The following is a 26,780-nucleotide window of genomic DNA, read 5'->3' as shown; positions in this document are numbered from 1 at the left end:
TGATAAGTCTTTTTTCTTGACAAACCTCTCTGAAGCACAGTTTCTCCTAGGCAAATGGAGATTTTCAGCAGCTGCAGCATTTGAAAAAGCTGATAGCAAGGAAATGTTATTTATAACTTCCTGTTACAGCTTCTTTTCAATGCATGATAATCTGCTGTGACTTTACAGTGAATGCAGCAGCACATGGTCCCTTGTAGGTTATTGCAGGAGTGCAGAATTCTTTCCAGATGAAAGATACTTTAGTCACTGGTTTGCCTGTAAACTTCCTGGAGGATGATAAAAGCATTTTTTAATGTGATGGCTAGCTTTGTAAACTTAGCAAGATATTTTTACATCTTTTTTTCTTAGCACCATGAAGCAAGTAAAGCTAGGTTTTTCTCACATCCTTCCATGGAATAGTAATCTGCTGAACAGCAAATTTTTGTAAAGAAGCAAGCGTTCTTGTAAAGCATTGCATTCCAAAACTCAAGAAAACTCAGGTAATGGAATAGAAGAATACGAGTAAACTTCCAGCTTTCCCACAGAAGGTGGCAGCATTGGAAGCACTAATTTCAGTTTGAGTGTTCGAGCTGATGTCTCCCCTGCTGATAGGACAGGAGCGTCTCAGAAATGTGTTCTCCTCAGAGGATGTGGTGACTGTAAACAACAGTGCTTAGGGGCAGTTTTACTCTGAGTCTAGAGGACTTGCAGAGGAAGGAGAAACTGCATTCACACAGGTGCAGCGTGTTGATTGAACAGGTGTAAAGCCAGAAGGATTTTATTTTAACCTAGTTTTATTTACTAATTTTAAGTGTAATACTGCTGGAATGCCTGTTAATGGCAGCTGACTCAAGAAGGAATTGCTGCGTACTTGCAGTCTGAGTTCTTGATCCTGTGTCCTACCACGGCAGTCCTGCTAGCACAGAGACCTTGCAGCCCCTTTGACATGTTAACACATACTGAACCTGCCTGGCTGGTTATCAGGTACCTCATCTGGGCAAGGAAGTGGTGACTGACAGATGCAGAAGTAGTTGTTGTCTTAAACCTCTCTGCTGTGATTAACCCTGCACACGCTGCCAGTGCATCTGAAGAATTTCTCAGTCAGGTTAGCCAAAGCCACATGTGAAGCTGGTTTAGACTAGTGGTTTTCTAATCACTGTATGTATAGTTCCTTTAATGGACCGGAAAGGAAGCTGAGACAGCACGGGGATCTTATTCCTATCCTTTCTGCAGATTCATGAAGTCCCCATACTCTCATTCAAGAGGAGGGAAGAGGCTGGATTCTTGCATGTCTAGTAGGAAAAAAAAAAAAAAAAAAAAAAAAAGGACAGGAAAATTGTATCCCACAGAAGAAGAGGTTTTTGCCCCAGTGAAGAACTGCTGACCATTGTGGGTTCCTGTGTGTTTGGCAGATTTTTGCTTTCCCTCTCTTGGAATGGAAACAAATAATAATACGTATGTGTATACATATATATGGCTGGGATATTTCTACAGCAGTTATCTGCAGTTGTTGTTTTCCAGGCTGGCAAGAAACATTGCTAACCTGCTTTGAGGAAGGGAACCAGCGTGTATGTTGGAGATATAGCTATGTCAGTGATTTGGGGCCAGGCCAGTGATTGTAAATGTGTGTCAGCTGTGCATGAGAGGTGCAAACAATTACAGAAAAAGGGAAGGGGCCCAAAGTCTGAAACGTTTGGGAACTGTTAAGAAAAGCAAGCTGCTTTGTTTTGTTGGCTTGAAGGGCTCAAGCAATTGCCTACTGGATCTCAGTTGGAAGAGGCAACTTGCAGCTGAGAGGAGGTAGGGAGCTTCCAGAAACACATATTGGATGTAACTCTGGAAAGGAGAGGCCTTTTCCAGTCCCTGTAGTGGTCAATCTAGTTCTTAGAGTGACTGTGTTCCATGACAGTCAGCATGTGGATGTCTGAATGTTGATACTCGGTGCCTTACGAACACAACCATGAAGACCTGCTTCATGCCAACAGCATTAATTGCCATTTCATCAACAGCAGCTCTCATGGAGTTGTTTACTGCTCTCCATTGCCCATTCTGGTTAAGTCTTGTAAGCCATACTGGTATGTGTTCTGGCTTCCTAAAAAAAGCATTAATCCTTCTGTTCATTGTGAAATGTATGCAATGGGTTAGTTTCTTTGCATCCTTAGAAAAATATTTTCATTTCTATTCTAAATTTTCATTTTGTCTAGGTCTATTTGACAAGACTTAATACATTGTACTCTAAAACCTTAGTCTTTGCTTAGATCCAGCATGGTTTCTGGGTGACTGAAGGCCTCACAGGTATAAACAGTACATTGCATAAGCTCCAAGAGCAAGCTGAGGTTATGTTCTGGAGCATATCTGTAATAGGCACCCTTGTGAGCAGGAGGATTGCACTAGACAGTTTTTAGATTTTCCTTTCAACTTCAGCTATTACACAGTTCTGAAGCAAGAAGAAAGTTGCAATTACAAAGTGTCTGTACCTTTGTGACTTGGAATTTTGTTCTCATTGTCTGTCTTTCCACTAACCTCTAACGTGTTTTGCTAACAACGTTGTTCTCCCCATCTCCAACACCTGTTTCCCTATTGCTGTTTGCTTTCTCAGATTCCCATGAAAAGCCAAAGAGCCTATATGAATTCACACTTCTGAACAGAGTGCACATCCTGGACTCAGTATTTTAGCTTGCTAGTGAAGCTTTGTGTACAACATATAAAATACTACATAGGAAAATTTCTTATAGTGTTTCTTATTAGCTCTTGTGTCTCTTTAGCTCTTAAGTGTCTGTATCTTATATTTCAGAAAATCTGACCAGGAAAGTTTGAAGGTAACCGCAGTAAAATTTGATTGTTGTCTCTCAGCATTCAGTGTTTTGGACAGAGCATTTTCCCCAACAGGATGTGAGCAAAAACACTCTACATCGAGGGAATGACAAACACTTAATAGATACTTAGAAATGTATCATGTGGATCTGCGTGTGGAATTGGACCTAAATGAAATAAGTGCAAAGAGACGGAAATTCTGCCATCAACCATGTTACTTTTATTTAATAAGTAAGGTGTGTTTTTAATATAAGTGGTTTTTTATTTTTATTTTGCTGCTGAGTTTTCAACAGTACCGTACCCAAATGATTTTACAAATGTAATGCTCAATACACAGTTTATTGCTCATTGTTTTTGTAGGAACATAACTTCTATAATGGGAATGAATTTAAGAATGAGTAAGGCACCCTACTAATGTGCTGATTTCATCTGTTGTAGCAACATGCATAAAATTTCATTTTGCTTTTCCCACTGTCCTTATTAGGTAAGAAGTAAGTTAGACTTTATTATCTGTACAAAGCCCAATGCCTTACCTAAAAAGTCAAAACTTGAAAACACTTCCTAATTTTTAACGTAACCTCCCACCTTATAAAATTAGCTTTCATGCAGTGTATCTTGATTTCTGCTTTATCTGAAGGCAAAAGTTAATTCTGTTCTTCCCTTGCCTTTGCCTTTACTAGGATACTTGCCTTGCAAGAGGACTGTTCACATACTACTTAAGACAGATGACCTGACTTGCTTTGTATCCATGTTTTCTTCTTGCACTGACCCTGTTCAAAACATAATGAAAATGCAAAGGCATCTCCACTGCCTGATTTTGTGATGCTGGGCCCAAAACAATCATTAGCATGGGAGAGAACCTCCACAGAAGCCACTTACAAGATTTCGTTTCACTCTGCCCTAAATCAGACCTTCCCAGCAGTTTTCAAAGTTGTCCGTTTTCCTCGAGGATCCACTGTAGCTCTTTCTCTTTCAGGGCTGCAAACAGCACTGTCTCAGGCAGCCACCTCATAAGCCACCAGGGCAGCAATCAGTTTGTGGAGGCTTCAATGACTGACAACCTATTGCTGAAGTGCAGACACGTGATCAAATAAGCAAACCAATGACACCACCATGTCCAGCTCCCATCTTTCTTGAAACACTTTGTTACACTCTTATTGGAAATTATTGGAAATGATAGCGGAGATAATGGATTCAGAATGATACATTTTTTAATTTAAAACAGACTATATCATAATTTCCTAGTGCTCTATGGTTTCTTATTTAAAACTGTAACGTTCTTGCAAGGTAATACAAACATAACAGACAGTAATTGAATTTACCAGTTATATGGAGTATCTAGTACAGACATGACAATGCCCAGCTATACACAAACATTGAAATGCAAAATGTCTTTTAATTACATAAGTTATTACAGTACTCTTTTAAAGGAATCTTTTGGTTATATGTAAACACTATACATAAGCTGCATAAAAAAAATACACACGTAAAATGAATATGGCATTGGCATAGTTTAAAACACAGTAACTAGCCCTAAATCTGGATATTGTCAGGGTAAAACAGCAAAAGCTGATCAGTCTAATGCTACGGAATAGCATGCCACAATTTAGACTTGTTTGAAGAATCAGTGCTTCTTTGAGTTCCTTCCTTATATTTTCTTAAGATCTTCAGCTAAGGAATGGGCCAACTTGTACTGTTTGGCAGGACAACAAATGTTATTTTGAATGTTGCCATTTTAATATTAAAAGCCATCTAAATTAACTCTCCTAAATATGTACTGGTTTAAATTAAAATCTTGAGGAATTACAATCTATTTACTTGATGATTTTGGTTAAGTGCAATTTGATGTATGCAGAATGCTGTTTCATTTAAGATCATTCTTAGTAAGGCATATTAAAAATAAATACAAAAGTGACAACATATTATTTAGTTTCTTGCTACAAAATCTTAGGCAAAAAATATTTTTGCGTGTAGTAATGGACTTTCTCCATTTGCTGGCTTATGGTAGTTAAAATTTGTGCATTAAGCTTAACTGCCCTTGTTGGAATGTGCCATTGTGCTATAGCCAAAGCTACATGCTAAAGATTTTGTTTCCATGCTCAAACACAGCTTGCACAAACTGCTTGAAGACTCTGTCCATGTAAGTGCACTTCCTTGGCCATATTCCTTCCAGAAAACCAATGTGGCCTCCACAAGAAGTCAGAACCAAAGCTACATTTGCATTTTGTTTGGCAGTTTCCACTGGTATAGCTAAAAGGGAGGAAAAAGAACTTTAGGTATTTATCATGCTATATATGAATAAATATGCACTATAAGCTTAAATGTAGAGCAGGAGTTAGAAACTGAGCTGTGTTAAAAGCCATTTCTGCCTCTTCAGGTTTTCTGTGTGATCCTTCTGGCTGCTGTAAAACTGTCAGAAATCACGTGTTCATGTTTTTCACTGAGAGGGAGACAAGGGGCTGGAACAGGCTGCCCAGACAGGTTCTGGATGCTCTGTCCCAGGAGGTGTTCAAGGCCAGGTTGGTTGGGGTCTTGAGCATCTTAATCCTGATAACCCAGGATTATCATTATTGCATCTGTTTTTCTATATGATTACACCTGTATGTTTAGACCACACCATGAAAATATAGCGAGAGATAGTGCTTGCTCTGAGGAACTCATCATCTAAACACACAGGGTAAGCAAATGATGAGGAAATGGGATAACACTGTCACCATATGAACTGGTCAACACAGCGGCAGAATTTTATGGAACTGTGGTGTTTGTGCTCTTGATTCAAGAAACTGTTATTTTAAGCAGTTTCCTCTGAAGTTTTACGTACACTAAATATGCTATTCTCCTGAACAAGCAGAAATCTCTATACATTCCAGTGAAGAATGCTGTTTAAAGTTCCAGTTTACAAATAATAAACTTTGTGGTATAAAAACAAACATAATAACAAAACAAAACAACAACACAAAGCCACCAAAATTCATTCAGATTTTTTAAAATTATTCAGGACTGACAGAGCAGCAGGAAAAGAATACCCATTTTGTCCAGAGAGAAGGAAGTAATAGGAATTTCACTGTATTTGTCTAAAAAAGGTTATGATTCCACAAGAAAATAAATCCGATTTCAGGTCATACACTAAGTTAAAATTGCCTTGGCACCACAACAGAAAACAGTGACTTGTTCACAGGACTTTCAATGCTGCCCTATGCGTTAAAAAGCATTTTTTAAAAGAGACATTAAATCAGGTTCACTTTAGGGTGGGTCAGTTGCCCATATCCTTTCTGATCGAATTTTGTCCCCCCTGCTTTCTGGAGGTCTGTGTTTCTTTACTGCTTATGCATTTCCTGCAATAAAGGTGAATAGTCATTATCTTTGTACATCTTTACCTTTTCTATGCACACGTTCCCTCCTTTCATTTGGATTTTGGCAGGCTCACTGCTGCATGCTTCAGATGCCGATTTGCCCTCATTTTCATCAACTAAAGGAACAGCATGTTGCCCGTTCCTTAGCTAAAGAAGGACTGTCAGCTAGAGAAGCTGCATGGGATCTTGAATGCAGTGACAGTAGCAAACAGATCCCACCTTAAAATATTTTTGGGGAGAAGCACTGGATCTGAACGTTCATGAGAGCAGCCTGTGCCTCAGAAGTCCATCCCAGCAGTGTGCGGCACAACTCTGGCTCTGTTCCTCCCCAGGCCTCAACATGGATGCTAAAACCACTGCACATGCAGCACAGTTAGTTTTTTTTCTGAATGTTGTGTTATCTGGCTCCTGCCCACGATATAGGAACTTGATTGTGTACTGAGTAGTGCACAGCCTTTGAGCTCCAGAGAGCAGTGGGAATTCTCTTGCAAAGTTGAGATTCTTCATTACTCACTACTGTCCTTTTTTTCATTCTTTTAAAGTTGCATGCATTTAAGTAGATTGATTCCAGCATTTAGTAAGTGATTTCAGTCTTTTACTAAGTGGAAGGAACTGTGTTTCTCACTGTCTGCACAAAAATTGCTTCACTTTTCCTTTGTTCAGCTGGAAAATTGGAAATGCCACATGCAGGACCTGGGCCTTTTATAACAATGCTGAGGCAAAGCTAAAAAGAAAAGTCAGCAAGGTAGCCAGACAGAAATAAGTAACAGCACTCTTCTGTGCTGGGTAAAGTGTGAGCCATATGCAGGTCTTTGTGAACATCATCTTCCCCATCCTGAATGTTCTTTATTCTATCTTACATTCATTTACAGCAGAATTCTGCCACAGATCATGCTCTTATCAAAAGCTGCAGCACTGTGCTGAATACATAGCCATTTATTTCCATTTGCAGTGAGGATGTTCAGTAGCTGCCAAGTTTGACCTGCTGTTACGTATCTGCTCTAACCTCCCCTACAGAGCACAGGAAAGCCTGTCCATGGCACATTCTCGACACAGTTAGGTCACCATTTGTATGATTTTTCCCCAGCAGAGTTTCTTGCTCTGCAGCTTCTCAGGAGAGAACTGAAAAATGTGCCAAAATGCAAATGATGCATTTTGGCACATTTGGCAACCACATGATGCTTCTCTCAAAGCTGTTTCCAGGGACTGTTAGCTATCCACAAATAAGCCCATAGTGCAACAGAGCAAATTCTGCAATGTAAAGTGCAGAAAATGGAGCACTGGATATGATGCTCTCTGGGTTACAGGGTTGCATGCCAAAAGACATTACTATTCATCTTTGTCCAAATCTAATCTTGTACGTATGCTTCCACTGACCAAAATTTGTACTGCTGCTTGATCCAGCAGTGCACAGATCTCTAATTTGTGATCACAGAATCACAGTGTAAATACCCGTGCAGAATTACCTTGTTCAGAATTAATTTGTTGTGGTATCTTTGCAGGACAACAGAAAAACTACGATATTTACAGAAAAGGAGGCAAAGTAACACCCAAGAGAAATTATATCAAGTTTGGATTCAGAGCATTGGAGATGTTCAGTAAAAAGCACAGTACCTAACTTGAAGGGTAGGGTTTCAGCTTAGACACAACACACACCAGCAGCAATTAGCTAAGCACTAGTATGATGTAAGTTGGATGCCTAATATGTCGCTGAAAGTCTTTGAGGAGAAAAATCCACTTCAGATGAAAAGTTAAATGCGACACTGATACTGAATGCTGTCATTCCATCTTCTTAATTTATTTTTGACATTTACAAAATAAAAGGGCTTGACTTAATTGTATTACATATTTCCTCAAGCAATGGCTTGTTTCAATTAGTTTTGGTGAGAGACGCAAAGAAAGCATTTGCTTTCATTAGTTAGTAATACGTGATATGAGAACTGCATTCCAGAATTAAAGTACAGATACATCAACTGCCAAACTCTGTGAACATTTAGGCATCAACATTAAGGATGTGCAAATGAATTCTGTCTTTCTAACCCTGAGTTAATATCAAAGGATGTATTTTCAGAATATATTTTTAAAAAATTGCTGGGAAGTACAAAGCATAGAAGCCATGGAAGAAGTTTTCAGGTAATAAGAGGCAGCAGAGCCAGCACTTGCACTTTATAAACAATGTCTCTCTTCAAGTGCAAATTGTGTATTGATAAAAAAGACTTGGGTTTGCATTCCTCAAACTCTGGAGTAGGAGGACAGGTGTGGCTGGCTTTATAAAAGATCTTTAATCACAAAAGAGTTCTGGCAGAGCTTTCTCTCCAGTGAGTTTTCTAGGCCTGTTTCCTAGATAGAGGGCTATCTACAAAAGGAATTGAAGATATCTTAAAAGCTGGCATGCATTACTGGGAGAGATGAACCACAATGAGGCATGAAATAATCAGTTCCCAAAGAGAGCAGAAGACTGGAGTCTGGTTGAAAAGGAAGTTTGTGCCTTTGAATCCCCAATGTAGCTGTCACTGGAAAATCTCTCTGGTTGCCATAGGCTTACATGTGTTCACACACTTTAAAGTTCAAGCAAAACGAAACAAACAAACCAACGAACCAAAACAAACAAAGTCACTCTCCAGAATAACACCAGCCTTGTAGGTTTGATAGCAAAGGACAGCTGAAGCGTCAAGATGGGTGACCTCCAGCAACTGATGGTAGTGGCTGCGAATTCTAGGCTGTTAATTGGAGTGCCCTGTGTTTCCTACCAGCACTCAATGCAAAAAGTTGTTACATATGGCACCAACTAAAAAGGAGTCAAGGATACACATCTGTAACAGTCATACTATTATCTGTGTATCAGTATTTTTTCTGGTGACCTGTTCTAGAGTAATGAATCACCATCACGACAACAGTGCAATTCTATGAACAAGAAATAAATGAATGCCTGCTCCCACAGACATTTTCATTGAGAACGGCAAGCTAGAGTCAGAGTTCTAGAGGGGATGGACAGTCTCTAGCAGATAGCAACATTTATTGTTTCAGATTCTTCATGATGCTCTACCTCACCTCTCTCTATACTGCATGACACCTTAGGCATTTTTTATTGTTTAGTTCTAAGAATAGGTTTGAACCTTAAACAAGAGACCATCCTTATAATCCACTGTTCACCAAGAGCCATGTTTCATTTAAAGACCAGTTCCAAGAGAGGAGAAATGCAGTACAGCCATACTCCAGGGGACTCAATCCAATGGTTTGTCAAGCTACAGAATCCCAGATCCAGTGAATATGGAAGGGACCTCCTGGGATCATCTAGCTCACTCCCTCTCAGACAGGACCAGATAGAACAGGCTGCCCAGAACTGTTCAAAACCTGATGGACACACCTCCGTGGGTGGATGTGTTCAAACAACTTATTCAGACAACCTGCTCCAGTGTGTGGCCAACCACAGAGGGGAAAAAAAAAAAAAAAAAAGAAGTGTTTACCTGTGTTCAGACTGAATTTCATGATGTCAGATTTGGGGGATGGAGTATCTGTGCACTAGCTGTAGTCTATCTAGCGAAGGTCCCACTCCCAGTGGGAATAAAGTTAACATATTCTCGGAGATACAAGTACGCTGTCTAGTTCACCACTGCAGCTACTTGTGCTAACTAGCCAGCTTAGTCCTGTCACAGTATTTCGTTTTTGAATAGAAACCACAAACCAAGCTAAAGCTAAACGGGTGAATCAGAGAGGCAGAAACATGGCACACTAGAACACCTAGTGGTACTATGGGGGAAGTCATCCATGAGTAAACAATTATCTTCAGAATGACTAGCCAGATTTTACATTTGGATACAGAGTTGAAGGTCATAGCCATATCCATTATCATTTCCAAGTCATTGTATGCTTGCAGCAGGAAAGTAACTCAAGAAAAAAAAAAAAAATCCTACAGAGGCTAGTAAATAAAACGCTGTCTTAATACATTTCTGAACTATTAATTGTCAAAGGTCAATGAAGTATTTTGGAAGAGTATCACTATGTTTACCTTGATCTTACTTTTTTTTTTTAAGGTCACTGTTTTGGCCAATGTAAGGAATAGGTGGCTGCCAGCTCTATATATTGTTCCTGAATAGCACAGACAATTTTTGTTCAAGAGGATAAAAAAAAAAAAAAAAAAAAGACTGTTTTTCTAGTGCACTCCACTGGAATGGCCCTTTTCTCTTCATGACACATTTGTCTCTAACAGGTCTTCAAAATACTAACATAAAATATGTGCATTTTTCAGTGTATGCTTTACATGTGGGCATACATAATAGAACATACACGTGTATACAGTATCTTTCAGTTCCTTCATTCTTCTGTTTGTTGTTCTAATCTGTTTAGCAACTTCAATTTTGTGATTCATTCTACAATAATTTCACTTGACTTCTGATAACAGAAGAAAACTTCCTTGAGATAAATCAACAGAATGAACTTTGTATTTAAAGGTATCAGATGCTCACTGCATTGGTGTTCTCAACCAGCTGTTCATTATAGTGATTTTCTTATACATTAACTTTTGTTTTCTTTTCTCTCTTCCTTCTCAGACACTGTAGCCAATACACAGACTGCGGGAATAAGCAGATCTTTTTTGAGACAGTTAGCAACAGGGTTAAAGATCAAAAGCACAGTGTTCATAATGATTGCATGGCTGGCTGAAAATAGGAAGAGAAAGGAAAGCAAGGTATTCAGCCAATCAGGTACTATCTAATATTGCTGCTTCATGCAGCTGGGTTTTTATTGATTATAACACATCCCCTTTTAGAAGCTCAACTCTTCTGTATCTTTTCTCTTGCCCTAGATTTTGGTCCACATGCTTTCTTCCTTTTTAATTTTCAGGGACTGGATTTCATATCACTGGAATCATGAGCAACAACAAGGGAACTTTGAGTCACCTGCATAACCCTAGACATAAGCAAACCCCAGACATTCTTTGTAGGGACTGGGGAAAAAATGGTAACAAAGAATATTTGCTTTAAATTCTGTTAACTCTGGATGCCTACAGTCCACACATCTCTAACTAAGCTCCTTGTTACAGGCTGTCTCCATACTTGGTTAATAGAAAAAGGCACTTTTGGGAGAGCAATACATCTGGTAGCTTTCTTACAGTGAGAAAAAAAAAAAAATAATCACACCCTAAATGCCCGTATTTCTTTGCTTTTATATAGAGACTAAAAGCTAATAGCTGCCACCCCATATGCTTCTTCTGTGTTCTATTTTAATCAGGCCCCTCTGTACCCAACTATTTTGTATGTGTTTTATACTAAGTAAACTGCAAGACTGACCAGCTCCTGGAGGTTGTGATCCTATGTGTATGTAATATTTACATACAACAAAAAAGCTAAACTTACCATGACCTGGTGAGAAAACATCATCCACAGAGTTTAGGCATAATACTGGAATGCCTACAGACTTCAGCTTGAGACATGGGCTGGCATCTTCATAGTAATCATCAATTGTACGGTAGCCAAACATGACTGAAGTGAACTGTGTATCGAATTCTCTAACAGTTCTAGCCTGAAGTACAGAATTCAAACAGGGAATTATGTCAGCATTTGGAAAACACCATCAAAATAAAGTGAAAGTAACATTTTTGCATACCTTCATCACGAGATCCATATCGAATAATTTCTCCAGCATTTGCCGATGCCTAGAGAGAAAGGAATAAAAATTGTAGGGTTATATGAACAGATGTAGAAGCCCTCTGGTCCATAGATACATTTGTATAGACAACTCCCTATCAAGAACATGACTTTTTTTAATTTTATTGTATGAAAAATCTGCCTGTGGAAATCAAGAACATAAGAATCATTCATTTCTTTGCAGGCACATCCAGCAACATGGTCAAAATCTGCATTAGTCATAAGAAGCTGACGTTCAGAGAATTAAATATTTGAAATATAAAATACAACCTAATTTTACAAAACAGAGGATTAACTAATTCTCTCCACATTTCTGCAATCAAAGCTGATTTAAAAGAATTAGTATATATAATACATGTATATAAGTATACAGCTCAAACTCTGTATGTGTAGGTGTCTAAAAAATTAAATTGGCTAATTCCATAAATCCAGAAGTACATTAATCTTCTGCTGACTCCCAGATGAACAGAGAAATGTAGTCACATTGATGACAATTTTTCTTGCAAAGATCCCTTTGATTTCAAAGCCAGTAGAAAAATGCATGCAGGACAACTTTGTAAAATGTTGTTACAGTGTTAATTTTGCCAGTGTTATTGTACCTGCTATAGACCTTATGCTAACATCCTTCCATCTTGCCAAATAGTTTAGAAGGCAACTCACCTGCTGATAGAGGATTGTAGACAAGTAGTCAAGTAATAGTTGAAAAGAAGCCAGTTTAGCGGCTTCTCCAGAGATTCTACAGATTCAAAAACATTCCAACCCGCAGAGAAAATTGCAGCTGCCATTAAAGGAGTGTCTCTGCCAGTTTTGCCCAGGTAATTTAAAAGAAGCATGCTACAAACAGAAATGAAAAACAGAAACATATATACTATCAAGTTATTTGCTTTAGATTGAAGCAAACATAAAAATCAGGCGCCTTTTTGTCTGCTTTTCCTTACAGCATGAGCCTTACAGTTGTGCCTAATATTTCTAAAAAGTAGTCAATGTTATCAACATATGACTCATGAAATTTGCTTTCTCTCTCTACATTCAGAAAGGAACTGAGTGCATCGTGTGGGAAGTGGGTAGAAGTGCATTTAAAAATAAAGATATATGTGCTAGTCTTATTTATATCACTAAAGGGGAGGAAAATGCCAAGCAAATATACCTTACTCATGGAGCAGGTAGTCTTGACTGTTAGTGGGTTTTACAATTTTACAACTCTTAGACTTCCTGAACCAGTAAATCTAATCAGTCTACCTGATAAATGCACACCTGGCGCACTTGTATCATTATGAAACTGTCTTTGGAATTGAAAGTAATGCCTTTACCCCACTTCAGACACGAGAGAACATGTTTTCTTTAACAGAAAGCATGTAAAGAATGAAATGATAGATAATTAATAAAACTAACAAATCATGACCCAAAAAACTAGTATAAATCTTGCCTTTCTGACCAATTGCGACTTACAGTCTGTACTGCTGATGTTTAATTGAGTTGGAAAAAAGGGAGAGTTCATGAGTACCTGAGTCTTCAGATGCTGAAAAATTAAATTAGCAAGAAGATAGTAAAAGAAAAATAACTGTTTCACTTGACTGCCTGATACCCCAAGGTTTCCAAGCAGCATTTTAACATCAAGTCCTGAAGTCAAAACATTAGAAGCTCCACAAATTAATGTAGCTTCCTGGATCACCAACACTCTATACCTTGGCTTCATCTGCTGTACTGTAGAAGACAGCCTATAGCAATGACAATGCAAACCAGCCTGCCATCACAGAGAATTTATTCCTGCACACTACCACCAAATTGCAGGATAGCAGTACAGAAGGGAGATGTAGGTTCCTGCCTACTCACCAGTTGGTAGGAATAAGCAGGAAAAGAATAACTAACAGTGCTTGGGAATGTGTGCCTGCAAACTACTCAAGTTAAACCAATGAGGAAAGCTGTGCGTGATACATATAGGATCTAGGTAGTTTGTGCTCACAGAAAAGGAGGAACCTATGAGCCATCTATAGGTTGGGTCTATATACTCCAAGAAGAAAAATGAGCCATAAACCAATTAAAAATGTTGCAGTAGCAGAAGAAACCGCTTCTAACAGCATTTACAGAACGTATGTAGGGGAGAGAAGGTTTAGGAATATTTATGTTAGAAAACTAAATCTCTTTCCAAAATAATATGTACCAAAGATCAGACGATTATTTATATTGATACCTTTGTAAAGTGAATGTCTATTTTTCTTTTCAAATGGGCAAATACATCCTATGTAACTTAACTGGAAATTCAGAAAAAACTGAAAAAAGATAAATAATGAAAAATATTGTAAGATTTGGACAAGGGGATGATATTCACAATATCTCCTGGTGAAATCTCTGCTCTTGCTTAATTTTAAACATGTGAGTGCTCCAATTAATTTTGAAGTATGGAGACAGTCCCCATGTGGACTTTTGATTGAGTTAAAAAAAAATATCCTGAAGGTGGAAGGTGGGGCAGGTGGGGTTTGGCTGCCAAGGAGATACAGTCATTGCACAAGCACGCAGGAGATGCTATGGAATACCTGACGTTCAGCTGGAATTGGAATTGGGAAGGAACATGCAGAACAGGAAGGGCTTCCCTAAGTACACTGGTAACAAACGAAATGCTCAGAACAGCGTCCACTCCTTACCCCTCAACAGTTATATCACCACAGAAGGCAATCAGATCATTCAAGCATACTGTGTCCTTGATAAATCCAGTCTCATCCTTTGTGTGACTGGAAATGGCTTTTAGAGGATCTCCTCAAAGAATGAGGCTGACCAACCTGTATTCCGCACTGGACCAACTACTCAACAGAACAGGGGATCTTAGGACAAAACATTTGTAAAATGCCAAGAGTACCTTCCATTTTCTGTCTCTACTGCTGAAGTTAGGTCTGTTCTCAGACCTACTAGGTCCCTTTGCCCAGTGGCAGAATATGGGAGACTGTAGTGTTACTTATGGAAGAGGAAGACTGAGCGAGGACTCAGTTATGCAAACTGGACATATATGGGATGAACTATGGTGCACCAAAGCTCCGGAAGGAGAGAACCAAGGTCTCTGTGAAATTGCTATCACTTTTGAAACACTGCAGCAACTATAAGATATTCCTGATGCCTGGAAAAAAAGTACATGTCACACACTCTGCAAAAACAGGAGGAGGAAATACAGGCTGGTCAGCCCAAATTTGGGACTCTCATCTGGATGCCATTTCCAAGCATGTGAGAATAAGGTAGTGATTGGTAACAGGCAAGGACAAAGCATGCCTGACTGACTGCTCTAATAAGCTGACCGCTTTCAAAGATTATAGGAAAAGAGAGAACGTTGCTTACTTTGACTTTAGCAGGGCTTTTTACAATGTTCCACGGTCTCCATGCAGCCAGTGGAGAGACAGAGTATTAATAGGTGACCTGTAACGTGGTGGAAAACTGGCTTATACTACTAGGTTCAGATGGCTGTGATCAGAAACGTGAAATCCACAACTGAAGGAGTTGGATCTAACATTATGTTCCTTTGGGACCAATACTGGGGCTGATACTGCATAACACTGCATTAACAACTGCATAATGAGATGAACTATAACCTCGGTGGGCTTGCAGGCCAAACTATGGAGAGTGGCAGGTGCAAAAAGACAAAGCTGCCATCCTCAGTGCCCTCAACAGGCTGTAGAAATGGACTGGCAGACACTTTGTGAAGTTCAGCAAAGGCAAATATGAAATCTTACAGCTAAGACAGATTCATGACTGGAGAAAGAGTGGCACTGCTGAAAAAGACTGGGCAAGCCAAACATGGATCAGCAACGCACCCTGGCAGCAATGAAGATTAACAATATGCTGTGCTATGTTAGTACAAGCAAAACAAGCAGGTCTAGGCAAGTGATTCTTTCTCTGTACTTGGCACTTAGGAGGTGGTATCTGGAGTAGTGGGCCCAAACCTGGACTTTCTGGAAAGACTGATACTGACAAACTGAAGAGGTCCATATCTCTTTATCCTGAATATACTGACCAAATTTCAATAGCAACAATGGAAAAACATTGGCCTAACTGATTTAAAAGGCTTCCAAGTTCCTGATTTTAGTAATAACTACAATGCTTGAATAAGCCCATATTTATCCCAAAGCTCCTACAAGTCATTAGTAGATTAATGTCAATGTACAGGTCTGTTATCTGCACACTGTCCATAAAACTCATGACAAAGAAATCTCAAAGTTTCCACTGTGCCTGCTATGTTTCTAAGAGAAGCTCTCCGCTCGTCCAGTTTTTGTTCAAGAGGCTGTCTGAACATTTCTCCTACTTTCTAGCAGTGATTTTTCTAGCAACTGTTCTATCACTATCTGTTCTAACTATGCTTTTTGGACACAAGCCAGGACACAGCAAGTCTTAACACCACATGCTAAAATCAACCCATGCTGGCTTCAGTAACAATGCTACTACTTGCTTTTGAGCGAGACAGAGCAGATACCCACATCTCTTCCAGCACAACCTACCCACACACTGCAGAGCCCAGGCAGGCTGAAAATCTTTTTAAAGCCTGTAAATTCCAGAGACTGTTAAGAAAGATATTTTACACAGATACATTAGCTCTAGTCTCTATTTTATATTCCTTTGTTCCAAAGATGGTCTTCATAGCTTCCACAGATTATATAGCCCACCTGTTTCTCTGTCAATCTGTCAGTGTTCCCTGTTTGTCCCTCTGTTCTCCTCCCTCGCATCTTTTGAACACTGGCCACTTTCTGCCTTACCTGACACAGAGCTAAAAGCCTCAAGGAAGTTAAGCTTCTAAAAGTCTTCTGAATATTCACAAGTACAGACAGACCAAAATTAATTGCAGTAAGTATTGCCGAATAATTACAATTTACAATCATGCTGTAACAGTCTTATTAAGATCACAGATAAGCTAAGAGTTCTGTTACATAATACCTTACCCTCCCATAGAAACACCTGCTGCCATGAAGGGAGCTGAGGGCTGCAAGTTGTGTATGTGATGAATAACTGCCTCCAAATCCTCCGTGTTAGCTGCGCAGTAAGTCCTTGGAGTCTGTAAGGAGTCATAGGGAAAAATGCCACCATAAGCTTTTTTATCAACCTTTAAGGACAAAGCAAACTGTACAGTGGGGCATTTATATAACAAGATAAATTTAACACTTATCCTGAAAGTGCATTAAATAGCAAACAGAAACCCAAGCATTTCAGGAGGAGGTGGACGAAGAAGACGCTTGCTATCATTACAAAATAAAATAAGTAGTAAAGATGTTCACTACCTGCAACTATCAAATCATTAGGTGAAGTCTGACCACAGAGTCACTAGCTAAACTAGATATAACTAGACAAGCACCAGTATTTTTAAGATAACCTAAGGAAATGAAAACCATCATAAAGGTTATAATTTACTAATAAAAAATAGCTATAATGACAATTTGACCATCACCACGCACATTCAAATGCCAAAGAAAATACTAGATTTCAAGTTCTGCCAGCTCAAACTGGAAAGGTAGACTGTATTTAGATTCTATACACAATATGAGCAAATAAATAAAAATTCAGTATGCAGTTTACCCACTTTACTACTATTCTCTATTAACAAAAGCAACGCAACACATATATTATATTCCTTCTCTATCTCTACCAGAGATCTTCAAGATCTCTTCAGATCTTGAACTGGAATGTGGAATGCCTCCCACTGCCATCACTGGTACTTGGATACTCCCCTCCCTGCTTACCTGAAGGTAGGATAAGCCTGGCTTTTGAGCCTCACCTGCATACAACTACCACAGGTCACAACCTGAAGACTTTGTGGAGCAGAGTAAGAGAGCTAAATGCTTACAGGAACAGTAGGAATCACAGTGATGGGTTTTTGGGTTTTTTTGTTTGTTTGTTGTTGTTTTTCTAATGGTGTTCTCTAGTTTTTTTTAACAGCAAGAGAGATTTTAACTCTGTAGTTGTTACTAAACATGTTAGTGACCTCGACTTCACTTAAGGTAGTGGCTAGTCTGCCAGAATTCAGTACAAACATTAAAACTAACTATAAAAGTATTCTATTTTAAATTAACTGATTTTATTTTTGTTGCTTGAAGCAACACTGTATTTTAAGGTGTTTTTTTTTTTCTTCCTTTTTTGTTGCTGTTTTAAACTGTTTTCACTTAAACAGCTTGGATGTTTGTGGACAATTTTATCAAGTTTAATTAGAAGAAGCTAATTACTTGAAGTACACTTAACATGAATATTAAAATGTTAAAGTAAAAGATTAAAAAAAAAAAGGAGAGAAAACTAAATCTGGATAATTAAAGCTGAAGATGCTTTCCATTTATGTTGCATTTCCAATTCTCATTCACATGAATCACTGTACCCTTTATTACATCCTAGTAATTATAAATGGTGCAAATGTGTTTTATTTTAATTAAGTTGTCAAGTTTACAAGGAAAAATAAATTACATTTAGTAAATAAGGTCTAATGTCTTCTAAGTGAAAGTATATCAGATTAAAAGTTTATAAAACTAAAACTAACTAAAGTTATAAAACTATTTAATTTCAGTTAATTCCTGATACTTTTATCAGGATACCTATTTATTGTACTAAGGTATTTTAAGACAGTGTCTTAGCTCGCATTGGCTGTGGTCATTTAGTATTTGACTGTTCCATAACAACAATTCACAGTAACTTTTAATTAAAAAAAAAAAAAAGACAGCTAATTTGTTTAGCTGATTCCCTATACAGCTATCACATAGTGTAAGTTTACATCCATCTTTAAAGAGATGAGAAAAATAATTACTTGCATGACTAACTTCCACTGTGCTGCTCAACCATGCTTCAAACTCATTAACTAGGGATTTCATGTTGAAGTAAAGAAACTCCCTTACAGAAAATGTTACAATTTCAGCTGTTTTGCTTCACAGTAAGAATTTATAATGCTTAAATATGTAAATCCGATTACACTAAATTACACACAATGCATCCAAACAAGAGATCTTTTCTGTTAGCGTTTCAGAAATTTATCAATAAGGACTTTGTGTGTCACAAAACTGCTTTGTATATCCATCTCCAGAAGTATGCAGAAAACTACCCTAACATGGCAATATTTGCACTGAAATATTTTATCTGATTATGGGAAACATTCAGAGCTTTTTAAGTTTGAAACCAGGGGATTAAAAAATGCAAAACAATACCGAGCATTATGCACACTCATACCAGCTGCAAAACTCTCAACAAAACACATATGAAGAAACAAAGCTTATTCAGCAGTATTTCATCACGCCTTGTGCCCAGCTGCAGGAAATGTTTAGCTCCACAATCTTATCATCTGTGGGACTGCCAGTTATTTCTAGGCTAACGTGACATGTATGTCTCAGACACACAGCAAAGCTATTTTGTAGCTGAGTTTGTGTCATAATTGCAGAGAAATACAGAAAAATGCATTTCATTTTCAGACACGGCTATCCGTATAAATCTGCTTCATTAATTCAGTAACACATAATACAGATCAATTTTAACAGCACAAGCTTTTAACCACATCAGAATTTAGCTTAAATTGATACTGGCAATTGTAAAAGTAATTACCACTGCTCCTACTCAAAAACAATTTTGTCTTGACCAGTTGGTCTCTGAGATTTAAAATAAAAGGTTATATCTGCTCGTTATTGATCTACCAGATAAGGTGTTCTTCTCTGCATTTTCAACATATGCTATGAGCCTCTCTGATCTAAATAGAGCCTTACAAATAGACACCGATGGTTATATATATACTGATTACACATGAGAGATGTTTATCTTAACATTCATCCTTACCAGAAGTTCCTCGCCAGCAATTCCTCGATTGTTAAAAACCACACATCTGAAAATTGAGAAAGGAAATTCAATTATACGGATTGTTTGTTCATCTTAAAAAAATAATGCGCGCACACAAATGAAAATACATAAAGAATTACAAGCCAGTTCAGCACATAAACATTCACTGCTCTACAAATGCTGAAATCTGACAGGTGCAGAGTGACCTTTATACCAGAATGGGATTTCACTGAAGTCAATGGGACTGTAAGTGAACTCTGTGATCTGTCAGTCTAGGTCAGACTGCAGGATGAGAACTGCATGGCTTACCTGACAACAGTGCATGGACCTTGCTTGCCTGCACTCAGAGCTGGCCAATTACAGGCTGTAAGTTATGCCAGTGCAGTGCTGAGCCTAAAGCAGTGCTCTGCAACGGGAGAGCTACATGCAGATATTCTCCATCACACATCATTTTATGAAATAGCAATAAATGACCCAAATCAAAACTACAACAGCTGCATCTACATTATGTACAAGATCTTTTTTTAGTCCTGCACAGCAATATTTCTGCTTTCTCTATGTTGGAGTTGCTGAATTTTCTAGCAGTTACATGTTGCCTTAGGAATAAACGCTTTCTTAATGAATCTTATTTTTCTATTGCTTTTCTACCATGTCATTGGGATAACTTTGTTAAATAAAACATACACATTTAGATGGGTTAAAGGCATGTGAAAAAATAAATAATGAAAAAAATGACTTACTTTGCTATTTTTCAAATGTTGCTGTTTAAAAACAAAACCTAAAGTTCTCCTTTTTAATGTCTTATTTTCCTTTGTTAGGTGATCAAATGCAGATTTTTCTTTTGGGACTATTTTAAAAACAATTCTAAGTTGTTGATCTGGGGTCTTTCTTCCTCTAGTGCTGTTTACAAATAAGTTTTGAAGCAATAGTGATTTTAAAAGCAGTTTAAACAGCTAAGAGTGCTGCTGTATTTTTACAATTTATAAAGCAGTCACCCAGATGTCCAAACAGAGAACAAATAGCCAGAAATGAGCACAAACACTCATATATACTTGAAGAACTTCATATTGTCAATACCAGAAGCCAGTCTGCAGTTACAAAATGCCACATTTCAAGCAGCAATCTTGGAACAATGACAATGTATTTTAAAGCACAGTTGCAGGAATATGATTACATAAAGGAATTTACTCATTGACTAATCCACTCATTATACCCAATTCTGACCAGAAGCCTTAATAACAAAACTAAGTTACACAGTGGCAGTCAAGAGGTGACAAACCTCTTCCTGCCGCATTACCAGTATGAGTGGGTTGGCTTCCCTTTCTGCACTCACGAATTGAAGGCTACTGAATCGGGCAGTTCTGGCATTCAGCAGCTGACCTCCTCCAGTGCCTGCTGCCAGCAATCCATCCACACAAGGCTTTGTGAAGCTGAATACAAACCCCTTCTCAAGGAAGTGTGAAGGTACACAAGTGCTGATGTTATAGTTTAGGACACGGCAGTAAAGACCTATGCAGACATAGCTTGTGTTCACTGCAATTTCTGGAGCACATCTGTAGATACTAAAACAGATTTTTAGAATTTACTGCCCATTACATAATTTGGTGATTATTATTATTATTACCTCTAATACTTTCTTATATAAACTAATTTCCCTGAATCTCATTTACTTTAGGAAGACGCCTCCTGCATACACATATTTGACCTTGCACGCAAAATACAAGTAATGAAATACAACAGCACCTATATCCCAGTGTTTCACTTTGATGGATCATATGAAGAATGTAGGATTCCTTGCTTGTTCCCGTCAGACCAGGCAATAACAGGACTGTAGGTCTTGTGCTGGCATCCGGATAATATAAGCTGTCATTATTATCAAACCAATCCAACGAAATCTGTCCTCCATCTGCTGTTCTAATGAGCTCACTGAAAGGCACATTTTAAGACAACCATGATTAGATTTTAAAATGTATGCATTCTAGTATGAGTGCTTAAACTGTAAAAATTACCAGGTATGAAATCTACTTTGTTCGTTGTGTTTTAACAATAAGAGTACCACCTCAGTATATTTACAGGTACAACATTCCTAAAGAATCAGACCTCCAGGTGACATGAGTTAGTGCGGTCAGTCATGGCACAACTCCAGCGTACAGTCAATGAAGAGCTGACCTTTGATCGTTTGCTGTCGATGTAGTGGAAGTTTGGAACTAACGTGGCTTTTGGCACTGTCTCCTATTTTATGTGAGCTTGCCTACTACAGTTTTCTTTTCCTTTGTTTGGTCTGAGAACCTTTTGATAGCACTTTGGGCAGCATGCTAAATATCTATCGTGTTTTTTTCCCTCTACTCAAAGAAGCTGTGAGTACAGTGGATGACACTTTGCTATGCTTTTAACACATGGAACACAGACAGACACTACTCCATTTTTACAGTATCAGCAAAGCCAGAATTTCACCCTGTATCTCTACCAACTTTGCTAGCATGAACTCCTAAAACATGTATCTTCAGAATGTAGCAAATGTGATACTATCCCAAGAAGCTAAGCATGCATTAAACAATGCAATGGTTTCAGTGTATATATATGTATTTATTTATTTATTTATTTTAATAGAAACATACAGAATCTTCCATTTTCTCTGGTAATGAATATATTGTGCGAGGGAGTTAATGTAGAAACTTTTTATTTAAGTCCTCTTTGCATTTGATTTTTCATTTGAAAATACAGTTTTGATAGAACTTACTACAGATTTTAAAGCTAATCAGCCTTCTTGAACTCATAGTGTCAGCTTTGCCCTTTTTCAGTAATGGGCAGTAGATGTAACTCTAGCATGTACTGCCAACACAATCTCAAATGGTGCAAATTAAGCTTTGCCCCATGAAACTACATTTCTTTCCTCACAAACCTTGCAACAGAGAGTATGCAAGCAAGGCTACAAAAAATGGACATGGCCATGCTACTGAAATGTTTCCTAGTTACTAAAACTAAGGGAAACTGCTAAATGCTAAATCTATTCTACCATGCAAACAGAGCTGAAACAACTTGTGCTGCGTCCAGGTTCCGGAGCATAAAAGTATTTCTCCTTAGCTCTTGTGCCAAATGCCTCACTTGCCAGGCTTAGTCTCACTTCTGTGTGAGAGATCAGCTAAGGACAAACAATACATTTAATTTCTTTCCTCTTAGAATTTAGGCATCAAAGAATACAAGATAAACCTGAGAGGTAAAAGTAACTCAGAAAATTCCAGATGTCTGCAGTTTTTATATTCAGAACTGGGCTGAGAGCAGCTGTGCCATGATTAAGGTTGAACATATTGGTTAAATGAACGGAGAGAGTGATAGTATTACCTTTCAAAAATGAAAGTATTCAATCACCAGAGTATTTGATGCACCAGATGACTCTGCTGCCATCCAGAGGGATCTCAACAGGATGGAGAAATGGGTTCACAGGAACTGCTTGCAGTTCTACAAAGGGATGTACCAAGTCCTGTACCTGGGGAGAAACAACCCCCAGGCACCAGAACATGATGTGAGCCACCCAGCTGGAAGGCAGCTCTGCAAAAAAGGACCTGGCGTCCTGGTGAACACCGAGACGAAGGTGCGTCAGCAGTATGCCCTTGCCACAGAGGAGGCTGATGGTATCTTGGGCTGACTGGGCAAAGTCTCAACATCAGGTCAAGAGAGGTGATTCTGTTCAGCACCAGTGAGGCCACACCTGGACTGCTGGTCCAGTTGTGCGTCCCCCAGCACAAGAGAGACATGGACACACAGCAGAGAGTCCAACAAAGGGCCATGAAGATGCTGGAGAGCATGAAACATCTCTCCTGTGAAGACAGGCTAAGAGAGCTGGGCCTGTTCAGTTCAAGAGGGTAGCTATCAACATGTACAAGTACCTGAAGGGAGAGAGCAAAGAGGACAGAGCCAGGCTCTTTTCGGTGGTACCCTGTGTCAGGACAAGAGGCAATAGGCACAACTGGAACACAGAAGGTTCCCTCTGAACATCAGGAAGCATTTCTGTGCCATGCATGCGATGGAGCACTGGCATAGGTTGAAGAATCTCCTCCTCGGAGATCTTCAAAAGCTGCTGGGACATAGACCTGGGCAACCTCTAGGTGAGTTAGACCAGATGACCTTCAGAGGTCCCTTCCAACCTCAACCAGTCTGTGAACATATAACCATATCAGCTGCTATACTGACACCAGTATTTCAGTGCTCCAAAACTCTCTGAGCTAGAATAGGGATACTGACTTTCTAAATTTACTGCATATTGAGACCAGGACAGAAACAGTACCAAGCTTAGGAGAGAGTTTTATAGATGAGCATAAAGCAAATATATGGGCACAAGCTTGAGCAATAATGGTAGCTGTGACCCAGAGTAAGGTAACCATTGGCTACACAAACAGTCACTTTCTAGAAGAAAGGCACTTACTTTCTGTACTGTACTTGGGGTCTAGAGGTGATAAAGGGACGCAGGAGTGTCTGCACCCGACCTTCCCAGCACCAAATCGTGGGATAGTAAGTTTCTGTCACAACAGGACAGTACTCTTCCAGAAAGCGGCAGAAACGTTCATTGCTTGCCACCAGCTGGGGTTTCTAGGAAGAGAGACTACAGTCAGGAATGGGTATTCAGAGGAAAAATAAACAAGTAATAAATCAACAGAAGTCTGTTTAAATCCTGTCCCAGAAGACTGTTTCCTTTAATATATTTATTTACAATACTTTTTTCCTTTTGTAATGAAGATATAAGTAAACAAAAAACAAACGTAATGTCAAAATTGTACAACTGAAAAAAAAAATAAATCACTAAGCATTAAGGATTCCTTACCTATTTCTGATAATACATTATTCCAGCTCTATTTCTACCAGCATCATACCTTTCCCTGCGGAACCGAAAACATAGCGTAACACTGCAAGTGAGAAAGACTGTATTGCATCGATTTTCCTGTATGACGCAGAAATGAAGTTTAACCAGAGATGTGGACTGTGCTCTTGCAGTTCTTATTTTAACCTGGTAGGACACTCCCTCTCCCACCTCACGCTACAGCATGCACTGCATTGGCACTCACCTCTAAAACGCTCTGCATGCAGATATATTTCTCACTGTGAGAATACTTCAATTCCAATTAATCAGGAAACTGTCACACCAAGTGACTCATACTTCAGCAACCGTGTTTCTTAAGCTTCCCTTTTACACTGACTCTCCAGCATGCAGGCAGTAGCAAGACAACAACAGAAGATGTGAAGAAAACCGTTGCACGCAGAGCAGCAGCAGCAGCAGCGTGTCCTCCTGACCCTTTATTTTCCTCCTCTGACAAAAATAAAGTGTCCTTTTTCTGATGGAGAGGAAGGCAATGTTCTCAGCAGTTCTATGGGAGCTCGTGGTGGCGTGCAAGTCTTTACCAGCCTTAAATCTTTGCATATGTGTGTTTTCAGTTGGTTAAGCACTCAATGAGGCACTCACTATTACTCCGCAGGGCCGCTTTAGATGGGATCAGGCTCACTGTACCCAAATAATGTGTGAAACCACTCAGTGTACCACATAGATGTACAAGGGTGGCAGAGCCCCAAAACGCAGCAGCAGCAAGTCCAACAGTACTTAAACCGGCACTGAGGGCAGACACAAGGGCAGGGAACTCCTTCGTTACCCGTGCTGCTCCTAAACCCCACATCGGAGCGGGGATTCCTCAGTCCCTTCCCGAGTCACCGCTCCCCACCTCGCTGCACTGCGGGACATCGTCAGGCAAAGCCCGTCACCCCACGCCAGCTGGGCCGGGCCCCCCTTCCAGCCCCAGCGCCGCGTTTCGGGCTGCGGGAGGCCGCGCACCCCCTCGCTCCGGAAGGGCCGCGCAGTCAAGCTCGGGGCTCCTCCACGGCCCGGCCCGGCCCGGCGGAAGGGCCCTCTGCGGGCTGACTCCGCCGCAAGGAAGCCGGGCACCCCCGGCACTGGCAGGGAGGGGACGCTGCGCCCGGCCCGCCGCCGAGGGGCCGAGGTGACCTTCGCGGGGCCGCGGGACGCTGTCAGTGAGACACCTGCAGAGCCCGGCCCGCCGCTCTCCCGCTCACCTTGGCGATGCTGCTGAGGTAGTAGCAGGCGTAGGCGACGCCGAAGCCCAGCACCAGGGATAAGCCCACGCCGGAGCCGAAGAGCCCCACGCGGACCTGGTTCTCCAGGTACAGAGACAGCTCCCGGGTCAGCACCTGCCAGTCCATCGCGCCGCACCGCCACCCACGGCCGGAGCGAAGAGGAGGAGGAGCCGCCGCCCGGCTCCCGCTGTCCGCCGGTTGCACACGGCGCCGGGCAACGCTCCGCGTTACAGCGCCGCCGGCGCCGTGCCCGGCCCGCCCCCGGCCCGCCCCGGTGTGTGGGGAGCGGGCGGCCGCCAGGCCCGGGGCGCCCGGGGGCGGCGAGAGACGGCGGAGGGGGGGGCGGCGCCGGGCGAAGCGGCGGGACCGGGCCGGGCCGTGGGGCGCGTCAACCCGCGGCTGGTGCTTTCCTGGAGTGCCTCAGCCCCACGCTTTCCCCTCGCATGGGATGTGCTGGGGCCGAGGGGAGAGGGAGCGGCCGGTGCCGACCTATGGAAACCCGGTGACTGCGGTACTGCCCCTGCCCGCACGCTATTAATTGCACAGGACAAGAATCCTGAAGTGTACGGGACGGAGAGGGGACGCTGGGGATTTCCAGCTTGGCTAATCCGCACCAGCCGTGGAAATGTTGTACTTGAGACTGAAGTGCGTGACAGCTTGGCCACCTCTCCCTTTCGTTACAAGGCGTTAGTGAAGAGCAGAGCGAAGCAGATGCAGTCTGGATCTCCCCAGGGTATCTCTGCATGCTCCCTTCCAGCAGCACGGATTGCTGCATCGAGACCCGCACTTGTCTGCCTGCTCTGATGCTTCTGTCTCCATCTGAAGTAGCATGTGACTGCATTTTCCTTAGTAAAATCATAGGATCACAGTCGATAATACATTGGAGTCCAACTTTTTGGCTTGCCTGCACCACATTGAGTGAAGTGCAATGATTTTGGGGCCGTATATACATTAGTTACTCTGAATGTTACTCTCCTATTTATTTCCATGGAAACTATGACAGATAAAAAGAGCACAATAACGCTATTTGATAGAGCAAATTCTCAGCTACAAAACACTATTTTTTAACATGGCCACCACCACTAGCTCTGCATTTTTGTCAGCAATGAACAAGAATCTGCATGCCATGCTCATAAAA

The 26,780-nt window shown here is 40.4% G+C and overlaps 1 protein-coding gene across 1 annotated transcript; it reads right to left on the bottom strand.

Annotated features, from left to right (window-relative positions):
- Nucleotides 1-4,864: 4,864 nt before the first annotated feature.
- ABHD3 (abhydrolase domain containing 3, phospholipase) lies at nucleotides 4,865-25,768 on the bottom strand (the record flags this gene model as incomplete). The annotated part of the gene is made up of 9 exons (XM_079533289.1): nucleotides 4,865-5,043; nucleotides 11,501-11,666; nucleotides 11,751-11,799; nucleotides 12,452-12,625; nucleotides 16,708-16,820; nucleotides 19,565-19,610; nucleotides 21,308-21,490; nucleotides 23,988-24,151; nucleotides 25,622-25,768. The coding sequence occupies 9 exons, from the start codon at nucleotides 25,766-25,768 to the stop codon at nucleotides 4,865-4,867; spliced, it is 1,221 nt and encodes a 406-aa protein (XP_079389415.1).
- Nucleotides 25,769-26,780: the final 1,012 nt, after the last annotated feature.

The sequence above is a fragment of the Tetrao urogallus genome, assembly GCF_951394365.1.
Source record: "Tetrao urogallus genome assembly, chromosome: 3".
NCBI classification, from domain to species: domain Eukaryota; kingdom Metazoa; phylum Chordata; class Aves; order Galliformes; family Phasianidae; genus Tetrao; species Tetrao urogallus.
Note: the sequence above shows the minus strand (reverse complement) of the source record. Positions and strands in the feature narration are given on the sequence as shown.